This window comes from Eretmochelys imbricata, chromosome 2 (genome assembly GCF_965152235.1).
Source record: "Eretmochelys imbricata isolate rEreImb1 chromosome 2, rEreImb1.hap1, whole genome shotgun sequence".
In the NCBI taxonomy this organism is placed as follows: Eukaryota; Metazoa; Chordata; order Testudines; family Cheloniidae; genus Eretmochelys; species Eretmochelys imbricata.
The window spans coordinates 206725005-206739365 of NC_135573.1; the positions used below are offsets into that span (position 1 = coordinate 206725005).

The window sequence follows — 14361 nt, forward strand, 5'->3', positions numbered from 1 at the left end:
GGTCTGTGCCGCCCGCTGCTGGAATTCCAGCCCCTGCACGATTATAACATTATTTAATTATCTTCATTTTATTCCTCAGATGTTTATCAGCTGCTTTGCATATCACGTGGGGCCTGGCGGGCCAATGGGCTCTCGCCTGGCGCGACACTGGCGCGTCAGCTCTGGTCAAGTCTCGGAGATTTAGTATCTCTTTTTTCAGTCTTTGGGGCTTTTAAAAAAGAGCCACTAGTCTCAATGCTGATCGGGCTATGACAGCCTCCGTGCTCCTCCATCCCCGCTGGATCGAGCCCGTCATGTTCCTCTACGACAACAGCCTGGAGGAGATCAATAAGAACATGGAAGGTTTTCATGCAGGCAGCAACTTTGCGGCAGCGGCGGCGGCCAACCAGTGCCGGAATCTGATGGCTCATCCCGCATCCCTGGCCGCCCCCAGCACGGCTGCCTACACGTCGAGCGAAGCGCCGGCCTCTGGCATGGCAGAGCCAGCTGTCAAACAGTGCAGCCCCTGCTCGGCGGCCGTGCAGAGCTCCTCCGGGGCCGCCCTGCCCTACGGCTACTTTGGCAGCGGCTACTACCCCTGCCGCATGACCCATCACAACGGCATCAAGTCCTGCGCGCAGCCCGGCTCCACTTTTGCGGATAAATATATGGACACCTCGGTCTCGGGCGAAGAGTTCACTTCCCGGGCTAAGGAACTGGCTTTCTACCAGGGCTATGCTGCTGGCCCCTACCAACCCGTGCCGAGTTATTTGGATATGCCTGTGGTGCCCACAATTGGAGGTCCTGGAGAGCCCAGGCATGAGCCCTTACTCCCCATGGAGAGTTATCAGCCTTGGGCAATCACCAGTGGGTGGAATGGGCAAGTGTACTGCCCCAAAGATCAAACCCAGCCACCCCACCTCTGGAAATCCACTCTCCCGGGTAATGCACCTGCATGGCTTGTGTCCTCCTGCAATGTTTTTACTATCGCTTAGACCTAGTTAGAAGTAGTATTGAGCTCTTGCTGTTGTTTTTGCTGCTGCTGCTGCTTTTGGTTTGCTGGTTGTGCTATATTTTTGAAACATGCCAGCTAACCTTAAAACTGACCTCTTCACACCTCCTCCCGCATCCCCTCCCGCACATACACTTATACTAGTTCTGGTGGGTATTAATATGATCAGGAGTGACTTTGCTCCAGAATTCAAGGTATGATTGCTTGAATTACTTATGGCATTAGAAAGGGAAATAGCTGGAAAAGTCTGCTAAAAAGGGTATTATTCATTCACGCTTAACAAGAATTTTCCATAAATAGTGCAACTTGCACACTTCATAAATTATTGAAACAGTGTATACTTTTTCCTAAAGTCCCTTCAGGACGTGTGTGTGTGTGTGTGTGTGTGTGAGAGAGAGAGAGAGAGAGAGAGAGAGAGAATCAAGACTTTTTCAGTTGAGTGCTGTTTACTATAGAAAAAAAATCGCATATCATTAACGATCGCTTAGTGGCCAAGCCTGTTGAGCATGGTAGAGTAAAAGTTCGCTGTAGTTTTAACCTCTGTGCAATTTGAAGATGTCCTAATCAGTAATAATTTTATAATGCCTACGTATATGTTTTTTTTTTGTTCCAGACGTCGTTTCGCATCCCTCAGATGCGAGCTCGTACAGACGTGGGAGAAAGAAACGAGTGCCTTATACAAAGGTTCAATTAAAAGAACTCGAAAGGGAATATGCTACAAATAAATTCATTACCAAAGACAAACGAAGACGGATATCGGCAACTACAAATCTGTCAGAGAGACAGGTCACAATCTGGTTCCAAAACAGGAGGGTCAAAGAGAAAAAAGTTATCAACAAATTGAAGACTACCAGTTAATGGATTAAAATGGAGAGGCAGCAGTTCACAGGTTTCAGAACTATTTTTGTCAAGATTAAAATAAATAATAATAATTAAAAAAGACAATGAACCTCTTATTTCATAACAAGAGATCTGTATCTTTGGAATTATAGCATTTAAAAAAATATTATTGTAGGAAATGGTTAAGACTGACTGTTCCAACGAAATCCAGACTAGACAGTTTAAATGATAAACTGTAGAGCCCAAATGCCCACCTCTCAAATGCTCAGTTTCAATTAAGATACACATTTTATTGAATATCTTGTAAGTATTTCTGTGACCTTAGTATTCTAGAACACTATTAATGGTTATAATCTGAAAGCTGGTTCAAATAAGAAGTTCGAGGTAAACAAATTTTTTCTTCCATTGCAATCCAAACTGCATGTTGAATTACTGCTCAGGTAAATCATAGTGAAAATATACAATTACTGTATGTTCAAGAAATGCATTTTATGTATGAAGAGAAGGTACTGAATAAGAATTTCAGAGGCATCAGTAATGACAGAAACTCTGTGGAGCAAATTAAAAACAATGCAAACTATTGGGGATAGAAAGGCTAATACTTGTTTGGAAATAGCTTTCTTTGAGTTCTTTTTCAATAGCTGATTTTTTGGCATTCGAACTGTTTCCTGCACACAGTATGACAGATATTTTCTAAAAGAACTGTACATATATTACACCTAAAATGGTCTTCAAGAAGTGTTAAATAGGTAAACCCCAGTAAATTTTAAAACGTTTAACTCTTGGGTGGATGCAAATACGTGAACATTGGCATTTTGTTATAATAAAAAAGTCCTTTCTGGAAAAAAAATCTCGGAGAACTCCAAACTGAAAATACATTTTGTGTTCCCAGAAATATTTTGATTTCTATATTCTATATTTTGATCTATAAGTAATTAGTCATTTACCATTTTTATTGTCTATTCTGAGGCAACATTAAGAAGTTTAGGGATTCATTTTACAGCACCTTTTAAATCCAAACAGTTATTTCAACCAGCACATTATTTTTGTTTTTATTCACTATAAGATGCTATCTTGTAAATAATAAAAAAGCGCACTGTGGAAATGTATTTGTGCACCCTTATTTTTTACATTTCTATTGAAAATGAAAATTCAAGACGTGTAGATAGATCTAGTAGTATTACTACTGTTAATAAAATAGTCACTGTAACAAAACCTGAAAGAAATACTCTTTATTTTTCCATATTTACATGCATTTCGTGAAAGATAATGTATCTGTCTTGTAATAACGTTCTTTTCGATCACTTAAATAGTTCATATATTTTCCTGTAAATTATTTAGCTGGGGGTGGGGACTCTTGATAACTAGCTTTACTAAACTATAAATGTTTCAGTCAGGTTAAAGAGTCAGGTATTTTGAATGGGGGAAAAAATGACATCAGTGTAGTGCCGGAGCCCCTGAATGAAAATGAAAAACAGTTGTTAGAAAACCTACAAATGCAGAGATGGCAGTGTTTAAGGTTTATTGCTAGGACTGGATATGTCTACGCGGGAAGGTTTTGGAATCTGTTGAAGTGCCAGGACTAGGAAGGCCTTAAACCTTGACCTTGACGAAAAAAAGACAATTTGTGACCTTGACTTTTGACAGCTCATGAATAGTCGTCTCTAGGATTAGTAGATCAAGGGCGCCACCTCGCGTTTCCAACTCGTCCTTGTAGCGAGAGAGCTCCAGTGGAACCAAGGCCGGTCACCTGGCCTTTATTTTACATGTCTTACCTCTTTTTGTCCAGATGGAACACACACACACACACACATATCAAGCGTAAGAAAGAAAATAGAACATATTATGTTGTATATGATATTGTACTTCATATCTACATTTATCGAGCTATATTATAGACTGAACTGTCCTGAAATCAGTTTTCATCTAATCTGAGTCTAGAAGACCATAATTTCTATTAAGAAGCTGCATACCAGCCTTTGATTCTTGTGAATGTCTTTGCCAGTTGACAAGACTTGTGATATGGAAAGAAATTGTCTTCAATAACTTTTTTTCTGTCTCCTAAGGTGGTCTGCTACCCTAATTAGAATTATTGGGAAACCTTTACGGCAAATAAAAGTATCCTATACTGTACTAACTATAGACTTCTAGGATTACAGTTCAGAAATTCAAAGGAATCTACCTCTTCATAGGTCAAAATAGAGGCCTTTCTGGAGCTTAGATCTACAAGTCTGACTTTAACGCAAATCTTGGAGAAGTATACAAGGCAGAAATGTCTGTTTTCCAGGAACTTCTTGTGTCTGAGAGATTTCACTTAATAGGTTTTGATATTTCAGAATATCAGATGACTTTCTAAGAATTCAAACTTGTGTAGAAAACGTGCAGGATTTTATTTTGGTTTTTCTCGCAGGTTCCTATAGTGTGTTAGGGAAGTGAATTTTTGTATTTTTGAAATGCTATAAGACTAAATCACACAACAATCCAGTAACAAAATTAATAATTACTATGGTCACTTGTATCTCTTCACAAGTCAGCCACTATTACGTGACACTTACTAAAAATATGTTAACCTACATTTCTCTGGTGCTAAGAAAATCATTGAGAATAAAAACATACAGTATTTCAATTACAACGTTTTATATTGACTTCTATTTTTTTAAATAACTACATAAGAAATGAAGTGAAAGTGTTCTGTAGCTAAGGGTTAGGAGAACAGGCCAAAAGGAAGAACCTGTCATTGCAAAGTATCAAAGAGTTTCATTTTATGATTTGCTCAGACGGAATTATTAAGGGTCTGGGACAGTTATACTGCTGTTGCAATCCATTCGTTCGTAAGCACAGATTCGGATTGTGCAAAATTCTAATCATCTCCTGAGATGTGCTGTGGTCCCTCAGTGCCGACTGAACTAGAAGGCAGTTAAGCGAGCTCAGCATCTTGTTGCGTTGGGCTATTAGGGAGGTATTCTGCGGTCCCATTGATGTCCATGTGAGTTTTGTTTGACTAAGAACTGCAGGAGTGGGTGTCTGTTAACGGGGAAAGGGGGTAGGAGAAAACAAACATCTACTGATGCATCAATCGAATGATACTGTATACATTTACCTAATAAACCCTGGAATGCTTATGCTTCTATATTAAGAAAGAGAGCAATCAGAATGGCCTACCATTGCATTTTACAGGGGAACATCTGAAGGCCCAGTTCTGCTCAGTTACACCGGAGTATTTCTGGACCAATGCCATTGACTTCACAGGAGCTTTCCAGCTTTTCACTGGTGTAGCTGAGAGCAGAATCTCACCCTAAAGCTGAATTGAGTCATAATTTTTAATTTGTTTTTGTAGCACTCTAAGATGTAGTGAAAGGAAATGTAAAAGCGTTCACTATACTCTGGAATTAGTTACAATTCTGAATTCGACAGATTCCGTATCTAACACTTTTGATCACCGAAAATATATATGAATGTAGTAAATAAACAGTAATTATATATATATAACCGTAACTATTTCTATATCTAGTAAATTATATGTGTATGTGCGCATATATGTATATACACACATACACTCATTCACTATATATATAGTTAGCGTTTATTTACTACATTTATATATATTTTCGTTGATCAAAAGTGTTAGTTTAGATACTGAATTGTCTGCATATTTTCTCGGTTTTGTTATCATCGTTAGTTTGACTGAAGAAGTACCAATACAAACACACACATTTACACTCGTATGTACTTTGTATGTATATTTTTATTTCTTTAGTTATATACTGTGTATACAACATGCTTCAAATTACATATAATTTACACGTAATTTATATATGTATTGCACAATTCAAGTTGCATATAATTTGCACTTAAATATATTATACTAATATATAGTTTAGCAAACTCTTCCAAAAGCAGTAGCAGTGACATATTACCCAAGAGTAATTGTTTAAAAATGTGAATAGGTTTAATAAAATAATTTTAAAATCATTTCTAGTAACTCTTTATCAGAACTAATGAAGGGAGATTTTGTTCAGATTGACTACCTACCAGCTAAATCTGCTAAGTATCCCTGAGCTGAAACTCGGTTACTGGATTTAAATTTCCACTGGTGTCTATATATTTTACAGTGTACGTATTTTATAGTGTAAAAAGTGTGCAATTTCAATTGTGATGCTTACAGGAGCAACATAACATTTTGGATCTGACCCTGCTCTCATTGAAATGCATGGCAAGTTCCCATTGACTTCAAAGGAAGAAGGATAAGGTCCTCTTTCCTAACAAATAAAGGTTCCTCTCCTGCTCCCGTTTAAATATAGAAAAATCCCATTGACTCCAGCAGGAGCGGGATTAGGCCCAAGGCGCAGAAGTATGACAATAATTCAAAGCAGGGTCTAGCTCTTATATAGTCTTATTGAGTTAATGGGAATACACCAACACCTAAAAATGGAAGGATCGTGCTTTATTAAGAATTGTTATCACAGTAAGCGTAGTTAGCAAGACAGAATGCTCTTCTTTTTTTAAGGCACATTACGTCCCCCATTAAGTGTCTGGCAAGCCATCTTCCGATTTAGGCTCCGACTCTACCAAACATACAGGGGAAAGAGTAGCAGCCGTGTTAGTCTGTATTCGCAAAAAGAAAAGGAGTACTTGTGGCACCTTAGCGACTGACCAATTTATTTGAGCATAAGCCTTCGTGAGCTACAGCATCCGATGAAGTGAGCTGTAGCTCACGAAAGCTTATGCTCAAATAAATTGGTTAGTCTCTAAGGTGACACAAGTCCTCCTGTTCTTTATACAGGGGAAAGTTAATAGTCAGGTGAGTTCTACTGATCTTGCTGGGATTATTCACTCGAGTAAAATTATTTACTTGCTAGGGATTTGCAGAATTGGGCCAATAACTGACCTCACGTACGGATTTAGCATGATCATTTAGTAATTGTTTTACTTATCAATGCGTCAGCTGATTTAATAACAAATTAAGAATGAGCTGCGCTTATTGATTTATTAATTGAATAATTATTTAAAATTGACCGCGCTATAAAATGTAGGGAGAGGGAAATTCGCTGTATCTTACTTATCGAATAATCTGCCGGCAAACATGAAGAGGTATAGGTTAAGGCCATGATTTTAAGGCACTTCACTGATTACATTTTATTCTTTTTAATTGTGAAACATATGATCGTCTGCTTTATTTTCGATTATCTCTCTATCTCTCTATCTATGCTGTCTTCTTGAGTATACATAAACACACCTATATATGCATGTGTGTGTGTGTTATTTATTACCTTAATTTACCATCCAAAAGCTGTTGGCATATACATTTTCAAGTACAAATTGCTGTTGTATTATATATTCCCGTCTCATCAATCTGACGCCAACGTTCTAAAATATGTCCGTAATATGTGTTTTATAGGTAAATATATCACCAACGAAAATAATTAACAAACGCAATACAGTACTTCACAAAGTACTCCCATGCACATAGATCTGAGAAAAACATTATTTATATTCTCAACATTACCAGGAATATATTACCATGGGGGGGGGGGAGGAGTTATTGTATCTGTAATGTTTGATAGTGTTATACACATTCAACATTGTATTTGCCTACATTTAAATATAACCCAAAATATCCTGGGAAGGTTGTTGTTGTTGTTATTTATTTATTATTATTTTATTTATTTTAAAATCAGAACAAATAAAAGACACCTAGAGGTTTTAACTTTGCTTTCCCAGATCTCTGGAAAATGCTGTATATAGAAGAAAAAGAAGACAAGCTAATGCTATATATTTAGAGCATTTATGGCAACTGTAATGTGAAAGTAATATTTCTGTCTCAGTGCAAAATGCAAAACATAATTAAAGATAAAAAGATTAGCGCAGCCTCATACTTGCAGGATTCAGCAACATAAACCTTAATTCCAAATGTCTGAATATATTGATTTATAATCTTCTAATGCCTGACGTCCTTAGAACATTGGATTTAGAATTCCCAAAGACTAGAAATGTTTTATGATATTTGATGAGGACGGAAGAGTAAAACAAATGTTTTGTATTTTTTCCTCAGCAAGAGAATAAGATGGCATTTAATCTATCTCCGCCTTTAACTCCTGGCAATAACAAAGGTGGTTTGCAACGGGAAATAAAACTTGACAGCAACATATTTCCTAAAAGGAATTAGTTTAACGGCAAAAAGTATGTCTTTTTCCTCTTTCTTAAAAATACTTCCGTTTAAAATTACTGGATTTCTAAGAAATCATTTCGAAAGAAACCAACTGTGGTGCTTAAAACTGTACTTCATTGGGATATAAAATTATGTCAGGCTTCTACGGAAATGACTTTATTTTTTGCATATCTGAACAAGCGGTAAGTATTTAGACCTCCAAACTATAAATTTAAGTTTACAAAATGTTGCTGTGTCTTAAGTAAAATACACATTTCAGTGTCTGTGTAGGCAGCGTTAGCAATGAAATCAAAACAGTGTTTAGAACCAAAAACAGATATGCTATAAAAAGGCGGTTTGTCGTCATTCGGAACTTTTAAATGAACTTAAAATGATGATTTGAAGAGATGTCCTTAAAGATTTTCTTGTGGTTAAAGAGTAGAAAAAATGTGAAGGATAGTCGTTTTCTTTCCCAAATTATACTTGTTCCCAAATAAACTTCGGACCACGTTGACTCCTTGCACATGTGGCCAGTTTTGCTGACATTACAATTATTTTCTGACTGGACAGTTCCCCCAAAATGTGGGATTGGCTTGGGTGTTTTAGCCTATTATTGCTTATTTTCCTGGAAGCCTTCTATTCTCCCTTCCTTGCTAATTGCCCCCTTTGTAGGGATTTGGCTCATTAACTGCAGCTACGAAATGCAAATGTTCATTAACGCTCTGTGAAAAAGCACCAGTGAAAATATGGCGTGCTGAAATGCAATGGTCTTTGCCGCTCCTAGATCTGATTTGTGATTAAAGATCCCCTAAGAGAGCATCTTCCCTTCCCCCCTCTCCTCCTGCAGCGTGAAAGAAAGGGCCCTCCTCTACGTAGTAAAGGTCAAGTCCTACAACGCACAATCCACGGTCATTACTGTACTGTGACCCACGGTGTATTGGGGAGGGAACGTCAGGGTGTCCAGTGATCAAAAACTCTTGGACTTTTCCTCTAGGGCGATGGGATTATACTGCAGTTAGCTTATTGCAATTACTTTGTTGTATTAGAATTTCAGTTGGAAATTTTACCAGGACTGAGAAAAGAAATATTTAGAATGTTACACTGGTGCATTTTCCAAGTAGGCTACGCTGAAGTCTGTGAGAAAGCTCATGCACCTTAGCGGCTCCGTTTCTTTGCGTGCCTGAGTGCGATTAAAAATCTTTCGAGTTCCAGAAGAAATACTTTTGTGGACCAGGTGTACTGTATGTATAGGAAAACCACTACTGAGTGGGCGTCTTGAGATCTATCAATCGAGGTGCGGGATCCTAGCTATTAGTCTCCAGTTTTTGAAGTTTGCACAAGGGAAGAAGATCTCGGACGCTGGGGTAAGATTTAAATGCTATTCCTCGATCTTGCTCAATGGTTTCCCTCTCCCTGCTGCTGATGTTGAATTCAAAACAGTGTGGGACCGGTGATTTGTACAGCAATGTCATTTGGAGGGCCTTTGCGGCGGTTTTTCAGCCTTCTGCCCAATCCTCCTCCTCTTCCCTCTACTTAACCCTCTAATTTATCTCTCTCCCAAGATATACACAGAAGTACAGATTTTGCTTCAGAAGTTTGGGGGAATGAGAGTGCCGCTAATGGTGACGATCAAACCATTGATAAAAGTATTAATTCTGATGGTCGCTTGGGGGCAAGGCTCCAACTTGCCCAAAGATGCTACGGAGCACCACATAGGTGGAAACAACAAAAGGGTTTTAGCATTAAAGAAAGATGGAAGGTGCTGGGAGTGTCAAACCCAAGATTAGAGGGTGCATGTAGTGACGGTGCTGAATAATTGGATTTGCGTTTGTCTGTTTCTCTAAGAGTTTGCTCAAATTTAATTGAAAAGGAATGGGTTGAGTTTTTTTCCGAGTAATTTTTTTTCATTGTTTGCCTCTTTTTGTTATTATTTAATCTTGCAAGAGAATTAAGGAGAGGGGAAAAACCCGACAAGAATAAAGCCATCCATTGGCGAATTTCCTTAATACTTCCTTAGGATGGTTATTTAACCTGCCTGGTCTTGGCTATATGTGGAATGTCCGAAAACAAATTTCCACCGGATTTTGTAACTGACCAATTTAAATGAATCCGAAGTTAATTTTAATCACCTTGATTCAAACTCCCTAAGCATAGTTTGATTTGTTTAGTATATCAGAAATTCGCCACTGTGCCCAGCCTAGGTTAAAAATAATCGGAAAGCACAGTGGTTTAGGCCAGGCTGCTCTTAACCTTCGGGATGCCGCTGGGTAGACGTAAAAATGAATAGGTCTTAATACAAAGAAGGCTGGGATTGCTTTCAGCCGTAGCTAATGGTTGGCATATGTCTAAATATAAACAGCTTTAACAATCTCAGCCCTGCTTGTTTTGTTAGAATTTGAAAAGTTTACATACGTGCATGGTATAAAATGTATTGTTGTGTTGCTAAATAGTTTCATTTATAACTATACTGATGTTTGAACCATTGCTAAACAAGTGCCAGGAAAGGGAAATTGACAATACGATGGACATGATGAACCCGGAATATTCAAGACAAATCAGATTAGGATTTTTGGGGGAAATATTTGTATAAGCACCCTTGTATTTTATTTGCATAGCTAAAATTCACAAAAGGAAGAAGACCTTACAGAACAATATAAAACATGTGTGGTAAAGCTATTGCATTTTACAATCCACAACTTCTTTTAAACTTGTGTTTTACAAATGTAAGATTTTAAAAATTACATAGTACAGGTAACTTTTATTATAATACAGTTCTTAGCGTCCATCAAAATATGTTAATGTTCGAAGTCGTTGGTTTGACAGGATCAGTATAATGATACTTCCTGTACCCGCCCCCTGAAACAATCCTTGATGAAGAAATGTCTTTAGGTCGGTATGTTTCATGATTCTTGAGTAGGGCTCTCCTATACAGTTAGCAGAGTGGCATAGTAGAATCTGATATTTTTTCTTGGTGAGTGGACAAAATATTGTTTAAAATTTTGTATCTATCGCTGTTAAAATTCAGCCTAAATTAGCCAAAACACTGAGTATTATAAAATCAGATTTAGCTGAGAATTCAAGGGACCGACTTTTTTTTAGGATGCACAGCAAACTGCGGATCTCCGCCCCCAAGAATAACCAAAATAAAAAGAGTTTGTCTCCCCATAGCGACATTTTATTACCTATAACTTTAAAATCTTAATATTAAGAGCATATTATATATACCACAAGAACTGAGCTTCGTTGTTGTAACCCTGAATTCCAATATAACAATATAACCTTCTATAGGAGGCAATACAATCATATTTTTCTCCCAGCATGTATTTCATTGATTAACATACCTAAGGTCAAGTTCAAGGCATCACCTGTAGCAATACTTCTAAATATATGTGGGCACTGGAATGTTCTGGCAGGGTTGTTTCTGTTGTTTAAATAAACAGCATTGCAGTTCCCAGACGGCGCATCAATTTTGTGAGCAAATATGGTTGGGGGGTCAAACCCCTGTGGACTTTGCATCAGGAGATCACGAGTCTGTATATTTTATGTAAGGACAGAGGTATAGTCTTATTGTTTTATAACTCGGTTTTTTTAAATAAATCTTGGAGATGGTCACTAAACCACTATGATTAATTCCACATAAAATAAATCTGCCTGAAAGATGATTGGAACCTGTTTACTACAGGTGAGGTTAATTATCCTAGTTATCTGTGAATATGAATATGGGTGGAACTCAGTTAAAGGTGTCTGGCTTTCTATATCAAAGGATAACAAGCGAAGAATTTTGCTTTCGCAGACACTTTAGAGTAACTGGTTTAGACACCCATTCCCTGCACTCCACATTTATCAGAAGTCTCTTGCACCTGTATGTGGATACATGGAAATAAATTAGTTACTGTATGTTTTCATGTATTGGAAAAATACAGCTGCACAATCAAGTAGAGAAGGGAAGATATTTATGGTACCATCGACAGTTAAAACAATTTCAGAAACACCTAGACGTCCAGGATAACACCTCTTTATGCCCACCTTATTTCTGACCCTGCCTCGATTCTCTTACAGACGGTACACAAAAATACCATGACACTGTAGGCAAATATATACTCTGGGTCTCAACGCTTTCCAGAAAAACATGTTTTCAGAAACAGAATATTGAGAGAAAGACGCAGCCCTTAAAAGGGTGCTTGTGGTATGTTATAAAGCATATCTAATATTTTGGTTAAAAAGAACAGGAAAATAACATTTGAAATTGATTATTCTTTTTAGTAGAATAAATTCCTTGTTAAAAGAGAAACACCTCTGTGTTTATATTTGTTACGATTATCGGAATGTTGCCTTACTTTCAGTAACAGCTATTCGATATCGAACATCTAAGTGAATTTGAGATAGTCTTGATAAATGCTAAAACCGTGTAGCTTTATTCATATCTTCATAAGTCTTATTTAAGTACTAAAAGAGACCACGAGAAAGGAAAATCATTTTTCCAAACATTGTAACTTTAACATGCAACATTTTCAAAGCTAATACAATCATGTACAATCTTCAACCTGGTAAGTAAAATTGTTTTAAAAAGCTTATTCGTCAGAATTAATATAATGCCGTTAAATATACCAAGACTACAGTTGAAGTGTGACTCAGTTTTGTATTTACATTTGCTTTCTCTTTATATATAAATTTGCACCTCCATAGTATGACTACTATTACGTAGCGCCTGGTTTTGAACAATAAAGAGACTATTCCATATCATAATCTTGGAAATGCATCTTGCTCTTTTGATAAATCCCTACTAGCTGTAATAGCAGAGGTATTAGTGTTTGAAATCCATTATCAAAATATTGTTACAATTATTTGTTCTTAAAATGTTAAAGACGTGTTTAGGTGACAAACTATATTTTGGTTATTACTGTATAGCTCAGTAGTACAGTGGTCAAAAAGGAAAAGAGAAAAACAGCTGAGTAAAGACCTAGTAAGTCTTAAATAATGTTTAACCCAAACAATCGGCAGGAAATTTAAATAATTACATTTAAGATAAATTTTTCGAAGTGTTGCGACCTTATAGACATTTTTCATTAGAAAGAAAGAAGTTATGATGTTTTCGTTGGCCAAAATATGTTGCATATTTCCTAATATTGTCCTATTATAGTAACTGCATGTATATAGAAAGTAAAGCATACAATAGCTATATGCTGTAATAATTAATTAGTGCATAATTTTGGAGATATCAACGTTATATCAAAAAGCATAATTATTGAAAATATGCTAATTTTCAAAAATCAATAAAAGTGTAATATTTTAGTTAACTCGTTTTACACATAAATTCCACTTAGTATAGACTCCTACTGTGAAACACAGGTATTCACTCTAATGTTTAATATAAAATATAGTGCGATTTGTTTTTATGAAAAACCCCACAAATAAACACAAAGTGGCAACATTTTGCACATTATAGAACTTGACCTTTTAAAGATGCCCTGTATTGTTTTTAAAAGTTCCTTCTGCACACCAGATATATACAAACTCTGGAAGTGACATCGTAGCTTTGTTTATATCGCTCCAAAGTATGGATTAATTGTTCTTCCCTTTGTATAGGTAGACACGACCCAATCTGCTCATAAAGTCTATTCACCTACTAGCGATATCTGCGTCCATTGTAAAATGTATCTACAATGTAATGCAGCGCAGTTGCAAAGCACATAACATGATAATACAAGTTGCCCTTTCTCAGCCAGACGAAACAGTTGTAAAGGAGGAATGAATGGATTTTGCTTCTCAAAATGAAATGCCTTCTTTTGTTTTTGCTGTTCTCACCGAGGTTAGCAGGGGCAATGCACGGTGTTATTTGCTTTCTAAACGCAGAATTCCCAATGACTGTATTAAAAGAGCAATTCAAAATTAGACAAAATAATAAACAGTATAATTGTGTTTAAAACAGCAACATAATAGCAGTTTTACTGCAATTACCTAGATATTCCAGGGCTTTAAGCGTACATTATGTCTGTTTCACTTAGCAGCAAATAAAGCAGAGAGTTAACTCCGCCTTGGGTCTCTGCTTATTCTTACGTTATCTGCACCTTTAAATCTTTTCAATAATAGTTTCTAATTGTTCTACAGATATAATCATTTGTCAGGATGCATTTTGTTTTCTCTTGTGTGAAAGCATGTTCTAACAAAGTACCCTACTTCTCTGGGAAAATACATAGCAAACCATCAAAACTAAGCAAGTATATTCTGCATAGGCAGTGCAGTGTCTTTTAATATAATGTTAGCTGGACTTGCATTATTAATTGCGTTCTTGCCTTCAACCCATGATTTCCCTTTGTCTCAGATAGGCATACATGAAAACAGCAAGTCAGAGTCTTTAACGGCACGACAGAAATTGAATGTA

At 36.9% G+C, this 14361-nt stretch overlaps 1 protein-coding gene across 1 annotated transcript; it reads left to right on the forward strand.

Annotated features, from left to right (window-relative positions):
- Nucleotides 1-248: 248 nt before the first annotated feature.
- Nucleotides 249-1849, forward strand: HOXA13 (homeobox A13). The gene is made up of 2 exons (XM_077809324.1): nucleotides 249-921; nucleotides 1605-1849. Exons 1-2 carry the CDS (start codon nucleotides 249-251, stop codon nucleotides 1847-1849), a joined length of 918 nt encoding a protein of 305 aa, XP_077665450.1.
- Nucleotides 1850-14361: the final 12512 nt, after the last annotated feature.

Bases quoted from the DNA above. Each gene is read 5' to 3' on its own strand.
- HOXA13 (XM_077809324.1), top strand. From the start codon at position 249: ATGACAGCCTCCGTGCTCCTCCATCCCCGCTGGATCGAGCCCGTCATG. The intron at 922-1,604 runs GTAATGCACCTG...TTTTTGTTCCAG, and splicing joins CTGGAAATCCACTCTCCCGG to ACGTCGTTTCGCATCCCTCA.